General features: G+C 39.7%; 1 protein-coding gene across 2 annotated transcripts in view; it reads right to left on the bottom strand.

Annotated features, from left to right (window-relative positions):
• TP53BP2 (tumor protein p53 binding protein 2) overlaps nucleotides 1-15381 on the bottom strand; it is a 60812-nt gene that overhangs the window by 25103 nt on the left and 20328 nt on the right. For both annotated transcript variants that reach the window (XM_032781725.2, XM_032781726.2), the window contains exons 2-5: nucleotides 13105-13252; nucleotides 6161-6274; nucleotides 3182-3261; nucleotides 1768-1869 (exon numbers count right to left, since the gene is read on the bottom strand). In XM_032781725.2, the coding sequence (XP_032637616.1) occupies nucleotides 1768-1869; nucleotides 3182-3261; nucleotides 6161-6274; nucleotides 13105-13252 (444 nt within the window). The remainder of the gene's footprint in view (nucleotides 1-1767; nucleotides 1870-3181; nucleotides 3262-6160; nucleotides 6275-13104; nucleotides 13253-15381) is intronic.

Below are 15381 nucleotides of genomic sequence, written 5' to 3'. Positions count from 1 at the left end.
CAGTGCAGACTGAGAAACTGTGTACATCCAGTTTTTCCTGTTTGATTTCCTTTGGAATAAGTATTTTCTATTTTTGTTCTTACAGATGTTGTGCTGATCTAGATTTATTGCTATTTCTAACACTATTGGCTATTCTCCATTATTTTTTGGCTGGTTATTCATAGTTGTTAAGCGTTATATAACCAGGTGAGTTTGGCCTAACAGTGATTCATTCTTGAGAGCATATGACACTCTTATCTCTAATCTTTAGGGATCAGCGACACAAAGCTTTGCCCCAGACTAATTTGTCCAGGCAAAGTAGGTGTTTGTTGGCAGTGTTAACTTTAAGAGAAAAAACCCAGTCACTTGTTAGAGTTAGATTCAGCTAGGACCATGACATACGTTAATATGAGAATGCGTCCAGGCACTATATTCCTGACGTGTGCTTACATGTGATATTCTACACCACCTTGTGCTGCCAAATGCAAACAAATTCAGACTAAGACTCCATGGATATTTTTACAAAAGGGGAAGGATTTGGTATTTAAAGCTATTATACCACTTCACGTGTGCTATAGCTGAGTTATGAAACTGGCTTCCAGCACCCAACTAAGACAGACTTACTGAAATTCCAATAACCTTACAATTGGTATGGAGAACCAAGAGTTTCAATATCCCATATTTAAACTTTTCATTCATTAACCCTTAGAATTCTACAGACCAGTCTGCTGATTCAGATAATAAAATGAGGGATGTAAGCCAAGGAACTCTGCCCTCCCACCCTCCCTGCCTATTATCACAGTCCACTCTTTATTCCCTCTCCCAGAAGCATCCCACTCTCCACACACCTAACCTCCCAATCTAGCCCTGTAGACACAAAGCTGCTCTCTGTTCCATACTGGTCCTACTTCAATCACAGCTGTGGCAGACAAAGAAAGGCAAGGGGTGGGACCTGGCAGTAGAGTGAGGCACGGTTACTAGCAGAGAAAGAATGGTGGGATGAGACTGAATCTGCCCAGGAGCACCAATACAGCCCTGCTTCTCCACTACAGCACACGTCAAAGAACAGGAAACTGGCCAAACCTGATATCAGGAAATACATCAGGATAGGCCAGCACATAATGGGTTCACGGACAACTGCTCGTCAACTGATGGTGACATTCCCAAGAGCAATATGTATTAATGATCCCTGAATCAAATACAAAGTCTGCACCCTGAATTTGCACACCAGTGTTCAGAATGATTTTTGTTGATTCACTAGTTCCCCTTGTTCCATCATTAGTTTTGTTGAACAGGAACTGAGGACTTCTTCTGTAAAAACACGTTTCTAGTTCTTTTTTTTTATCAACTACAGCCCATTTTTTCCAGATAGCTGCCCTAGGAAGCCAGACACGTTGAACTCTATAATGAAAAAGCAAGATCGTTACAGGAGAGTATTACACCAAGAGACAAAAGCATTGTTCACTGATGAAATCCAGTGAATAGCTGGTGAATATACAGACCAAAATGGGGTTGGCAGAGCCACTCCAATGAATTACAACATTGGTGTTATGTTCTATCATCTGAGCAAGCTGTGCGATTGATTTAATCAGCATTAAAACTGTTAGCTATTTAAAATGTTGCAGATAAACCTCTTACCAGAAAATACTGCTAGGAACTGAACACTTATTGAGATTAACGTCCACATGTACAAAAGGGAGTCAAAGTACTGAGAGTTCTCAGTAAAGAAATAAAGACTCTTCTGATCTTTTGCTCCTGGACTGTAAACAAAACATATTTCAAGTTTACCTGGTTAGCCAACATTTGTTGTTGAGCCTCAATTTGTTGCTGTTGGCGTGATGCCATTTCCTGCAGTTCAGCCAGAGTCATATCCATTCTGGGAACACTGATCTGCAGATGAAAATCCAAAGTATGTTAAATCTAACGTTTTCAGACTTTGAAAATGTGTATTCTGTTCGGTTATTACAAAAGAATAAAGGCCTTTAAAAAGAATATATTGAGTCAAATTTATTTACAAGTGTCAAGTATTTACAATTAGTCCCAGACGATACCTTTTAAAAAATTAGATAAAGCTTTTTTTTATTTTTTTTAATAAAAATACATGCCACTGTGGATCTATTATGAAATATATGGCCTGTTTGGTCATTTTTCAGTAGAGCATATAAAGCAGCAGTTCTCAACCAATGGCCCGTGGGCTGCTTGCAGCCCAATCAGCACACAGCTGCGGCCCATGTGACATCCTCAGGGCCATACAAGTAGTATATATACTGTGTGGATGAGGTCCACATAACACAAAGAGCTGCATATGTGGCCCGCAATGGTAAATAAGTTGAGAACCACTGGTATAAAAGCACTGTTCGAGCTTGTAAGGTACTGAGCACTCTAGCCCCAAACCAGCAAAGCACTGGGTGAATAGCCCATTGAAATCAAAATAGCAATGTGTGTGTATAAAAAATATTTTATAAGAACCCCTCTGGATTAAGATCAGCATGAATTAAGTGCTTTGATGGATGCACAGAACCATGCAGGATGGATACCTGAGCGTAGAGAAGTCATCCTACAAAGCAGTCTAAGATCAATGTGTTTTCTGGAATCAGAGTTTAAGTCACAATTCGAAGTCGGCCCAGTCATCATACTATGTAACTGGCAAACACTAAACCTGGATTTGGGAATTTGCAGTTAAGATGGCAGTGGTCTCAACTTTTAAGAAACTGATCAACTGAGCTCAACTAGAAGTATAGAACCAAGATGAACAATATCTTTGGCAATATTTGGGAAAAATAAGCAATAAACTAGCAGAAAGGGTAAATGAAACTATCATTCTGCAGATCTAATGCTGATGACAGGAATCTGATTGACAGCACTGAGACGGAAGTGCTCTGCTTGGCCACAGGACAGGTACACACTAGTGCAATCTTCCTCAGACTGCCTTTGCCACTGCATTTCAACCCAGTGGGGATGATATGCAGGAACTGGGTAGTTCAGTCTATTCCTTTCCAGTTCTCAGAATCTCTGCAGAGACTGCCACTAAGGGTGTCAATTGGGATATTGTTTTTGTGGAGTGGACTGACTGCATATTTCCAGAGCGGCCACCAAAGATCCATCAAAATACCTTTGTCTGCCAGGTTTGGATTTGCACCAGTGACTCAGAATGAAAGGCTTTGCTTAACTGCATTAGAGAGACATTAAACTGAATGATTACCCCATTCTCTAGTCGTTGATCACCAGGCACTTTTACACCATTTCTCTTTAAGCTCGGATCCTGTGGCCTCTGTCCACTCCCTAAATTAACACATACAACAATCAAGGAGAATGTAACACTTGAAATATTCGTGCTGCTTAGGGTGACCAGATGTCCCAATTTGATAGAGACAGTCCCGATTTTTGGGTCTTTTTCTTATGTAGGCTTTTATTACCTCCCACCCCCATCTCAATTTTTCACACTTGCTGTCTGGTCACCCTAGTGCTGCTCCCTTGACATGCAAAGGAGAGGGAAAACGTTTTCTTTCCATTTAGATTCTGTGTGACTTTCTGGTTTTCACCTTACCTGTAGCAACTCTAAAATAAACTTAACTGCAGACCATAGATGTTTAACTAAACAGGCTGTTACAAGGTTATTCCCACCATTGGTGATATGGAGAATTCTACAACACATGCCTTACTTCTCTCTTCATGGAAATTAAAGCAGTGAAATGCTAAATGAAAATTAAATCAAGCACGAGGCCAGGAAAATCTACTGCATGAACTCACTCTCCTTATCTCATAAGCAAAGGGATTGACTGTTTCAACAGTAAAAGAGAACACTTCATTCTCATTAGTGGACATCTGTACTTCACATGAGCAGACAGATAAGAATTTGAAAATGGAGCCCAGTCAGCCAAAACAATAACAGAGGAAGTTTATTCTCTACTCTGGTGCAGGGATGATATGTATACCTGGTGATTTGTCTTGGCAAAAATTGAAAAGGCACAAGGTCACATTATTGTGAATGAGAAATCATCTACATGCTATTAAAAAAAAGGTTATTTAAGATCATTCAATAATCCAAGTCACTCTTCTGAACAGAGAGGCATTTTTTTTTTTAAAACAAGAATTCAGGTAGAAGTTTCACTCTAACACTCTCCAGGATGATAAATGGGGGCAGGATTTCACCACATTTAAGTCAATGGCCAACACCCCCTCTCCCATCACTTCATTGTGACAAGGATTTCACCCCATGACTTTGTGGAAAAAAAAAAAAATTCTGATGGGGGGGTATTTTCATATGACTAACAAAAGTTTTAGTGATGTGGTTTATTTTTATCTCTAATCACAAAGGTTTTTTTATTATGACTTAACGTCAACATTTATTTTTGAAAGGTAAGATGGTTTTAAATGATTGTATACTGCAAGAACTCAAGCCCTTAGAAGACCCAAATAAGTAGGTTCAATATTTTCTCCCTCAGTCAGCAAACATCTTAGGCAATTGTCCCTATATACTTAAAGTCAAGGGCTCACATACCATATACTATTCTGCTAACCTGAATGAATATGACAAACTCCAGGAGATGAAACCTGAAGTAGCCTGGCCCATATACAGGTAATACCTGTATAGGGTATGATCTGGACCAACACACAGTAAACCAAAGCATTTGGGAATGCTATTTGGCTATTGCTTTTAAATTAGTGTCACGGGGAATTGCCTAAAATATTAATACTTACCATTTGAATCTTTGGCTGGATACTTACACTTAAGGAAAAATATTTATTTTACACTAGATCTGTCTCCAGGTTTAATTCAATCCAGTACATTTACTGGCACAAGAATTATCAGGAAGCATCTTTACCTAAAATCTAGAATCTTGTTCAATTCTATGGAAATGTTTACATACTAAAGATACTGAGAGGCCAAGTGCCAATATCATGCCTCACCCTATGCCCTGTGTATGCTGCAGGAAGACGCCATCTTTATGCAGCATTTTGCAAACTAACATTATGCCCACTGTGAGAGCATGGTACTGGAAGACTTATTAAATGTAGCAGTGTTCTTGCTTCTATGTGGATACAGCATCCGACCACATTAAGGCAAACTAAAGTCAGATAGACACACTCCTCCTCTGTTCTGAATCCTGATTAGTTTGGATTAACAACAACTATGCCCAGCCACTTAAGTTGTAGAGGAAGGGTCTTATTAGATAATTGTGGTCTAGAAAAAGCTTTTCATTCTCCTTATTGCATCAATATGAAATTCCTTGAGTTTCGAGATTTGCTTACCTAGTTCATATCATATTGACTTAAATGTACATAAAACACTTCTGGCGAATCAGAGATGGTACTACAAGAAATATGAAGATCAAAAGGCAAAAAAACCACCCCCAAACCATCACTTCACATTCATTTAAAAGGAAAAATCTTAAAGGTGCTACAGGAGAGAATTCAGATGATTATGAACATTATTTTGTAAACTGAATGATATGTGCTTTTATATGCTTTATCAATTAGAATCACAAAGCAACGTTATTAATTATCACATTCCAAGAATGTGACAGACAAGTGCATTGCATTTGAACACCAAAACACATACAGGTTTATAAACAGCTGGAAAGGGTAAAATATTACATCTTTTAAATTTGCCAAATAATATTTACTGATTCTGTAACACAGCAGTAAAATATTCTCCAGGCAAAACCCACAGAATACAGATTATAAACAAACGGAGGCAGAAATGGGCAACTGTCACAGTAACATAATATAGCAGAAAAATCAGCAGATATTTCTGGGGGAGTATCAAAGTCCTGTAGAGACTTCGCTACTGCCAATCTATTTAACACGGAATCCTCTCATATACCGTGGTGATGTATAAAACCCATAGAGGTAGAACGTAGTTTGGCAAATATGGGTTTCTGGAGATCATACAAGAATTGGAGGGGGTTGGGAGAGAACAATTTAAACCATCCCAATTCTGCTTTAAACTTAATAGAAGTCATATTCAGTATATGTAGTGAGCCTAAGTTTTTTGGCAGTAGCATTCTCTTACAGGCAAAATGAAGGTCAGATCAAACAGTGCTCCTGAGGATCTCCAGCTCTCTGTCAGAGAGACTGTAGCCATCATAATACATGCAACAGTTAACCTAGCCTTAAGAATGCCTGAAATTAGTTTGTTCTTTTAAGTGAGATCTGAGCAATTCAGATCACTACATACCTGTTTCCCGGCTAGGGGGACGTTCATGGCGAAGGAAGAAACGAACCTCGTTTCTCTGGACACCAAAGTGCTGCAGAATATCCAACATCCGCTCATTCTCAGCTACAGGGCGCTCTGAAAAAGCATAACACCAATACAGTAAGACCTTTTTCACATCCCTCCAATGCTTTTCACGACTCACATAAACACTCACCATAAACACTGTAGAGTGAGGGGGAGAAAAATCCCCAAAACTTTATTAACTGACACAATAACATGTAAACATAGGAGTTGTATAGAGTGCATGCCTGAAAATTCATACGCATCTCTAAAAACAAGGAAGTAAACCACAAAAATCTGGTGCTATGAAAGAGGAGTGTGCAAACTGGCCTCCCAGGCAAAGCTGCAACTCAAGTGGTTGCCAGCAGATGGTCTATGGCTTTGCTCTATGGCAGGCTAGTGCTATATTTTGAAATCATTTGAGTTTTTTAACATTTCAAGGAACCAATTTTAAGTTGCTTTTCTTCCAATTCCGTGGTACTTCAGATGAGACTATTTCTCCAAGCCTTTAAAATGGCAACCAAAGGACTGGCAGGAGGCTAATCTTATGGAGAAGCTTTTGCTTTCAACACCACTGTGAATTTGGGTTAGTGGCCAAAAAAAGAAAGGGTGGCCAAAGAAAGGATTCTTCTTCCCTTAATTATACCAACAGATGGTGACTCACTGCTTGACTGCAGCTTTAGGCACTCAAGTTCAGGTAAAGACTTTTGGGATAAGTATTCAAGTCCTATTTTTTACGATATCAATAACCCAGGTCAAAATGTGCAAGCTTGTATGCTTGACACGATCTGCCTAAATCCATAATTAAAACGCCATGCAACCCTTAAGAGTTTATATCAATATAGGAAGTTTTTGAACCCCTTTAATATATTAAAATCTTCCTATAACCTTTGAATTTTAAAGGTACACATGATACAAAACTCACAATACATATATATTATTGGACACGAATAATGTCTCTTCTATGCCCTGTCTTGGGGGGGAAGGATCCTACAACAAAAGCAGGATGGACAAAAAAAACCGGCTCTGTGGTGACCAGTTCATCCATCTTTTCCTGATGTGCCCCAAGTTACTCATGCTCACTAGTTAAAAGCTGTTGGGCCTAACCTTAGAACACGTACACCAGCCAAGCTCCACTGACTTCAGTATAGTCATGCTGATTTACATCAGCCACTAATCTGGCACAATACCTCTGAAAGCAGAAATTGTTGCCAATTTTATTTCCTGCTAGCTCGTATGCATTTTGGATGACGCCAGGCTTAATTTTTGATGATTCTGAAAAGGCCAAACACTTAACATCTCGGATTCGTGCCTCAGAGAGAAAACAAAGGAGGAGGAGAAGAAGGCAGCAACCAGAAGTCTGAGTTCACGTGGCAAGTATCCAAGAGGTTGCTAATTCGTCTAAATAATTTTGCTTTAAAAAGCTGTAGATTATGCATATAGCTTTTTTTAATTAATTTTCCCATTCCTGCTCCCCACTTCCACAACCAGAAATCAGACCTTTTAAATACATACATACATAGTTTCAAGTCCATCATTCCTTGGCCCTTTGACTCCTACACGATTTTTAGAGTGACCAATCTTTGACCCAGTGGAATACCTTTGTGTATGCTACTTCCATCTACCTGTTCTCTCCCTCCCTAGCATATTTTTCCTCTTGCAATTTTACCACTCTTTCATGACTGGGGATTTAGAGGCGGAAAGTGCTTAGATTGACTCAGGGCCGCCCAAAGGATTCAGGGGGCCTGGGGCAAAGCAATTTTGGGGGCCCCTTCCAAAAAAAAAAATTACAATACTATATTCTCGTGGGGGCCTCTGTGAGGCCCAGCGCAAATTGCCCCACTTGCTCCCCCCCCAACCCCCATGGGCGGCCCTGGGAAAAATAAACTTTCTGCATCTCGGCACAAACCCAGTTTTGAGAAAACTTCTTTACAAGGTATCACTGGTTCTCAGCATTAGCTAGTGCTAAAAGGCACTAAAGCTCATTAAAAGGGTTGGACAAATATGTGCCATCAAAACTGTTTCTAGATCAAAAACTAGGGGGTTTTAAAAAGCAGGAAAAAATCACGGACAGTGTCTGCTTTCCTTCAAAATTTGTTGTGGTTTTTTTAATTGAAAAGCTAAAATTAGTCTGCCATAACCTGAATATGGTTTGGGGTTTCAGAAGTGTGTGGCCAAATATCTGCTGCTTGCTGTGTTTGATTGTTTAAAGAAACAATAAAAAATTCTGCTTAAAAAAAAATCCAGAACTTTTGACCACTTCAGCTTGTGACTCAAATGCCTGAGCCATCCAGTCAGAGATTTTTCCAGGTTTCTGAAACTCTGCTGGCTTCTTGACTCATATCTGTCTCCATAACTTTGTGTTCATTAGGTTAGAATATAAGAACAGCCATACTGGGTCAAACCAAAGGTCCATTCAGCCCAGTATCCTTTCTACCGACAATGGCCAATGCCAGTGCCCAGAGAGAGTAACCTAACAGGTAATGATCAAGTGATCCTCTTCCTGCCATCCATCTCCACCCTCTGACAAACAGAGCTAGGCACCATTCTTACCCATCCTAGCTAATAGCCATTAATGACTTAACCTCCATGCATTTATCTGTTTCTAGAGACTGGCTCCATGGGTCCTTCCAACTGGAGACTGTACTGTTCGTTTGCTTAGTACAGACTATGTACATACTCCAGAACTAGCATTTGAGCTTGGTCCAGAATCTGGATGAGCCTATGTTGTAAAAACTGAAATGCTCACAAAAATAGCACATGCATGTGAATGATCATAGGGTGTTAAAATTAAATTACCAGGGTTCTCAAACTGGGGTTGGGACCCCTCAGGGGGTCACGAGTTATATGGGGTCGCGAGCTGTCAGCCTCCACCTCAAACTATGAAGGGGTCACCAGTACAAAAGTTTGAGAACCACTGAATTAACCCCTGGAGCCTCAGGAATGTAGTGGGGGGGGGCCGTCCTCCCTTGTTAGGGTTGGGAAGGAGGTAGGTGGTATAGATATTGCTCTTCTCATGTGATCCCTCCCCCAGTGACTAATTTTAAATGAAGCTACCCTCCTCTGACATGAATCTCCCTATGGCACTGAAATTAAATATAGACTATACTTGGCATTTGAGAAGTGAAAGCGATGGTAGCCCTAATGGAAAAGCTAACAGCTTGGCTCTTCTGCAAGCCTCAAACTGCTGAATGAGCTTTAGGGTAGGGAAGGCTGTGCCTCCCAAACAGCCTGGCCCTGCCTCCATTCGACCCCCACCCACTTCCTGCCCCACGACTGCCCACCCCCCTCAGAATCCCTGATCCATCTTGTTCCTGCTCTGAGCGGGGCGGAGCTCAGGTACCCCACTGAAGCCACGCTGCAGCTGTCTGGGACGCTGCTGGATGGGCTGAGGCTCTGGTAGAGGGGAGGGGAGGAGATGGGGCCGGGTGAGGCCGGGAAGGGAGCCTCAGCCATGCTCGTGGGGGCCCCTGCAGAGCCCAGGGCCTGGGGTAAATTGCCCCACTTGCCCACCCCCCTCTGGGCAGCCCTGGATTGACTTAGAGTCCTCCCATCTTTGAATGTGAGCAATTATTTTTTTTAATTTAATTTTCCTAGATAAAAACCACATAAATGGTTAAGAATTATTTAAAGAATACATAAGAATAGCAGTGTTGTCCAAGGCCTCATCCACATTAGGACAAAAAACAAAAAAAGCTTGTGTTTACAATGCGTTAGCAATGTAAAATCCTAGCATAGACACAACAAGCTGTAGTTTTACCTCAATGTACCCAGCTGAGGTGAACTTTAGCTTAGGATTCATCTTGATGGAGCTGATCAAGGTAAGGCTACAACTTTCCTTGTCTATTCCAGGCTTTTTACAACAATATATTAATACCTTGTTGTATAAACAGTTTTTTTTTCCCTGAGCATAGACAATGTGGAACTTCCATTATTATTTATAATTTATATATTATGGCAGCACCCAAAGGGCCTCAATCAGGATCAAGGCCCCATTGCCCTGGGTGCTGTACAAACCATAGGAAAAAGACAATCCCTGGCCTGAACAGCTTACACTCTAGAAGACAAGAGCTATTAGTGGATATGAATGATGTGATATAAACATACAAGTAAGTGTCCATAATGGAAGCAATTTTTTGTTGCTATTGGATTTAGAATCTGCTGTTTTTACATTCAAGGCAGAGATGAGGCTGAGGAGGGCAATGATTTAAGTTAGGAAGCATTTCATCTTGAATAAAGTTTTTCTTTTTTTAAGCCTAAGTCTCAGAGGTAAAATGTTAATTTTAGACAAAAGGAATTTGTGGTGTTACGCATGAATGCCCCCTTATAAAAAACTTAAAAAGTGAACACAGATACAATAGTATCTGAATGGCTTCTTTCACAATATAAAAAGGATTTCTTTAAATGAAAATTCTTCGGCTATGTTGAAGCCATCTAGGAGGGAAAATATCTGGAGTCACTGTCGGAAGAGATTAGATTTACAGTATAAGCAACTAGGTCACTGTTACAGAAAAAGCAATCTCCCAGCGGTTACTTGTCTAGACAGATAGAAAAGCTCTTCATCTGTTAAACCTCAATGCAAAAAAGGTACTGCTGTCAGATTCACATCTTCTTAAACAAAGAATATATAAAAGGCTGATGAGGCACATTCCTAGGGAACTAGGCAATACTTCGATCAGAACTGCGTAATCAAAATTAAGAAGATGCCCTTTAAACAAGGATGCTGTCAACACTTCACTGGTAAATTCAAGGAACGTCAAAACAGATTTTTCAAGTTCTAATAGAAATCAAACACAAACTACCCAAGGACAGGACAAAGAGGATCATTCAGAAGTCTTCTGTTTTCACTTCTTCCTCCTTTGTATCTAAAAAGACATGTAACGTACATACTCCTTCCTTTTAATTACTTTTCTTGGTAATTAAGGAAGTAGAAACAGTTTTCCTGGTCAAAATCAGTGATCCAGTAGCAGGGTATACGATCCCACCAAGGGATCACCGTTTATTAAAGCTTGGCCTCCTGTTCCTCAAACCAAAAGAGAATGGGAGCACTGTGGAGATAGATGTACAGCTCCTGCAGAAAGAGCCCCTTATGTCAATTTCCAGCAAATCCACTCGCCAACACTCACAAGAGGTTTAATAGGCTCCAGGAACAGAAGCCAAGACTCCCTGAACCAGAGAAAAGTTTGTTGTAACATGTGGCCAGACAAAAGAGAGGAGAAGCAAGTGATACCCAAAGAGCACCCCAGTAATTTAATTTGGACAGCCCTTATTTTTCAAGATGCACCTCAGTTTTTGTTTCTTCATCAGCTGTGGAAGAGCCTGTCTCCCCGTTTGTTTTTTTAGTCACTTTACAGTTTTAATAACTATATTTATATAGCTGCATGCCATTGAAAGCAATTTTTCTAAACTGTCTAGCTCCTAAATCTCTGCAAAATAAAGTGGACTTATTTGCACAGCCTCTTCTTAAAGGTGAAACGAGTTGAACAGCAATTTTCTCACAGGATAAAATGTGATGCAACTGAAATAATTGCAATTGGCCACTACTGGTGGCACATTAGCTGTTTTGGGTCAACTATATCCCTTTCTAAATGTGTTTCTACTTCATACCACACCAAAGCTTTTTTTTTTTTTTTTGGCCTTACACCATTTTCATTCATACATTAATAGATTCCAAGGCCAGAAGGGGCCATTGTGATCATCCCGTGACACCTTAGGCCATAGAATGTCTCAAAATAATTCCTAGAACATTTTTTTTTTTTAAATCTCTTTATTTTTAAATGGTCAGTGATGGAGAATCCACCATAACTGATTGGTTAAAAATTTATACCTTGTTTAAATTATTTGTTAGGAAATGCAGTCTGAAACATGCAGATAGCTTTTATATTTGTGACCAGTAAATACTGGCTTTGTACAAAGGTAAGCAAATACTTGTGTTGAAAAACTAATACAAAATTACATTAGTAAACACAAGAGTTCCCAGAAGAATATAGGATATTAGTTCAAATTCCCGCCTTCCCATAAAAAAAAACAAAAACAAAAAAAAACACAAATTTCACTTGCCTCTCCTTACAAAAGAGAATACGCCATAGATACCAGCTTTATCTTTATATGGCTTATGACCACAGCTGTACAAACAGCATTTAGACACCACAAGGATAGGTGATGCATAAAACCACACACATAGGTAATTGCTTTATTTGTTTCTGCATCTCTTCTTGGAAAGTGCATTGGTCTCTGTCACCTAGTCTTTAAAGGATCTCTCTCCAGAGTACAACAGACACAGCTAATGACTAGATTTTACAAATAAAAAACTCTTTATGTTTTATGGCCCTGAGTCTGCAAACAGAGGGAAGAAGACCCATTGTTTTCTTGTTTGTTTTTTTTAAACAAAATAATAAAAGAATGTGCTGCTTGTTTTAAAGGTTAGAAATGTGAGGAACACCAAGTCTGATCTTCCCTGATTTTGCTGGAGAACCTCTTCGGGCTCTCAGAGCATGAGTATTGTTAAGTCTCATGACTTAAAAATTCAACTCCCATCTTTTCATTTAACAGTCATCCTGTCTCCAAAATGTTCATGAGGCATTGGAATTACATAAACCCCCAGAACACATTAAACCGTCTGTTTAAAATCCCTTCCCCTGTCAGTTGCTCAGCCTTCAATCTCTAGACCCGCAGGAGTCACATTTCTCCAGTTCCACAGAGTCTTGCATATATAGCATGTATTTCCAGTGACGAGTTTAACAGAAAGGAAGGCAAATGATAAACTCTTCAGGGCAGGGACTATCCCTATGCTGTATGTTTGTACAGTGCCTACCACAATGGGGCCTTGGACTCTAGGTGCTATGGTAAACAACAATAAACAAACAAAGGATATCGAATGATCACAAAAGCTGCATCTCTCATACCTGAGCCAAACCATACTTCAGCAAGGTGGCAGTCACTCTCCCCAGGCTCTTTACAAAGCTCCACCACATCTCTGCAAGTGGTTTCAGGTGTAATTGGCACCTCAGTGAAGTGTTGTTCATTATTACTGAGGTATACAGTAAGAAACATCTGGAAGAGATAAAGATAATGGCACACAGTTAGTAGAATACACAAGGTACATTGCATGCCACACCCATGTCCTTATTATTAAGTTAATCACTCTCAGCCTAAAGCAATTGGCACCATTCATTAGTGACCATTGCATGTACACAGTCCTAATAAAAAATTCACAGAAAAATACTGAGCAAAATGAGATGCTAGGGAAGTCACTTTCTGTTTATGTAAACAGGCTACGTGTCTCAGACAATCTGTATTATATATTGCATCCCAATCCCTTTCGGAGATATTGGAGTTCTGAAAAAAAAAATAATAATCTGGAGATGCATGTTCTTTCAGGCCAAGAGTTGAAAGATGTGAAGCATCAAAACGCTCTGTGTGTCACTCTAAGGTACCTACACACTGATTTGATGTAGAAGCAGAAACAGTCCTCTACCATTCAGAAGTGTTCTTAACCAGGAACAACTTCCCATGAAGGAGAACAAAGGTAATTAAAGTCTGGAGAAAGATCTACTTGATAAGAAATGACAGTGGAAGCTAATATTTTCAATTTATATAGCACTTGTCACTTGAGGATCTCCTACAGATAGCACAACTCAACTTATTATGCCCTTAAACATTCCCTGTATGCATACAAGGGTCCCTGCAAATGCAGTCAGAAGTGAAATGTGCTTCAAATCTCATCTGGCCTCCTCTCTGAGCAACTCACTGATCTTTGATTTGGATTATTCAATACAAAAAAAAGTTAAACAGCTACCTGCTCCTCTTTGCTGTTATTGCTCTACTCGCTGCAATAGAAAGCTCAGATCTTTTAAAAAAATTAAGAACTATAGCCTAATTTTCAGTGAAGATGACCTCAGTGGGAGCTGTGGATGATCAGCATCTCTGAAAACAAGGCTATCAGTTTGTTGTTTACTACTATTTTAGAATTAAATTATATATGTAAGAAGCTGACTCAAAAATTAAATAGGTTTATTTTGTCCCTGGAGCTACTCTGAATTTTGATTTCAACACTAGCTGAAAGACAAACTTCCAAAATCATAAATCTGTCAAATGTCTTCACAACAGCAGTTACTCTGCTAAACCAATTGAACATTTTAATTGTAGGTCTCCTAGCAAAATATGTTCCAAGTCAACAAAAAGACTGGATCTTGGAAGCCAGCCATGTTTATTCTCTCCCCCACTTCCCTAAAGCTACGTTAAAGTCATATGTGATAAAAGTGGACAGGCGAAGATTCTTTATGAACAATAGTTTAAAGATTCAAAATATGCTGGGCCTGAACTATGACTCAAGCAAAGTACAATGGAAATGTTTGTTTCCCTCTAACTTTAAAAAGGGAGCTATTACATCACGTACTTATTCAGTTTTCTATAGATACAGTAGGCCAAACTCAGGCCTGGCGTCACTGTACTCACTAGAGGCAAATTTGGCCCATCATATTGAGGACTTAAAATCTGTTGAGGAAAGGATGATGAACATAGTTTAAGGTGTGCATTTGTCTGAGAAAGATCTTGTTTACTTTGTCAATGATCTTTCAAACGCCTGGGTTCCTTTCCCTCTTCCCCCCGAACAAGTAGCTGCAGCCACCATCTTATTTACCCAAAAAACTGTCCAATTAAAGATATTGGAAATACTTTAATTGACTTCAAACACTACAGTATACAATATTTCTTGTTATACAGTCACCTGGAGTGGGTATGTTGAATTGCCAGCTCCTAAATTACTAGTAAGTAAACTGATGGGACTGTACCCAGTATCGACAGCCCAGTAGGTCTACAGTTCCTGGTACAGCTCCCTGAAGCAATGACATCTGAGAAATTTCAAAAGCCCTTCTGCAAGCAGCAAGAGAGCTAAAAGGAACTGAGGAAAAAGAGCTCGCAACTCCCATAATTCTTAAGGGAACTCCCATAAATACCCTGGCACCATTTCTTAGTCATTGCATCACAGTGAAAGCAAGGGAAAAAGGTATGTGGGATAAGGAACAGAAAGGAAGTGAAGGGACAAGATAGATAAAAGCAAGTAGGGAGAGAGTGTGTGAAATGCACAGTTGGTGATAATGAACGTGTGGTACTGAAGGAATGAGGAGAAAGGGGAAAAAAGGAAGGAAAAAGTGGTGGGGGATTCCACTCATCGGTTTTAA

The sequence above is a fragment of the Chelonoidis abingdonii genome, chromosome 3 (assembly GCF_003597395.2).
Source record: "Chelonoidis abingdonii isolate Lonesome George chromosome 3, CheloAbing_2.0, whole genome shotgun sequence".
Classification (NCBI taxonomy): Eukaryota; Metazoa; Chordata; order Testudines; family Testudinidae; genus Chelonoidis; species Chelonoidis abingdonii.
Note: the sequence above shows the minus strand (reverse complement) of the source record. Positions and strands in the feature narration are given on the sequence as shown.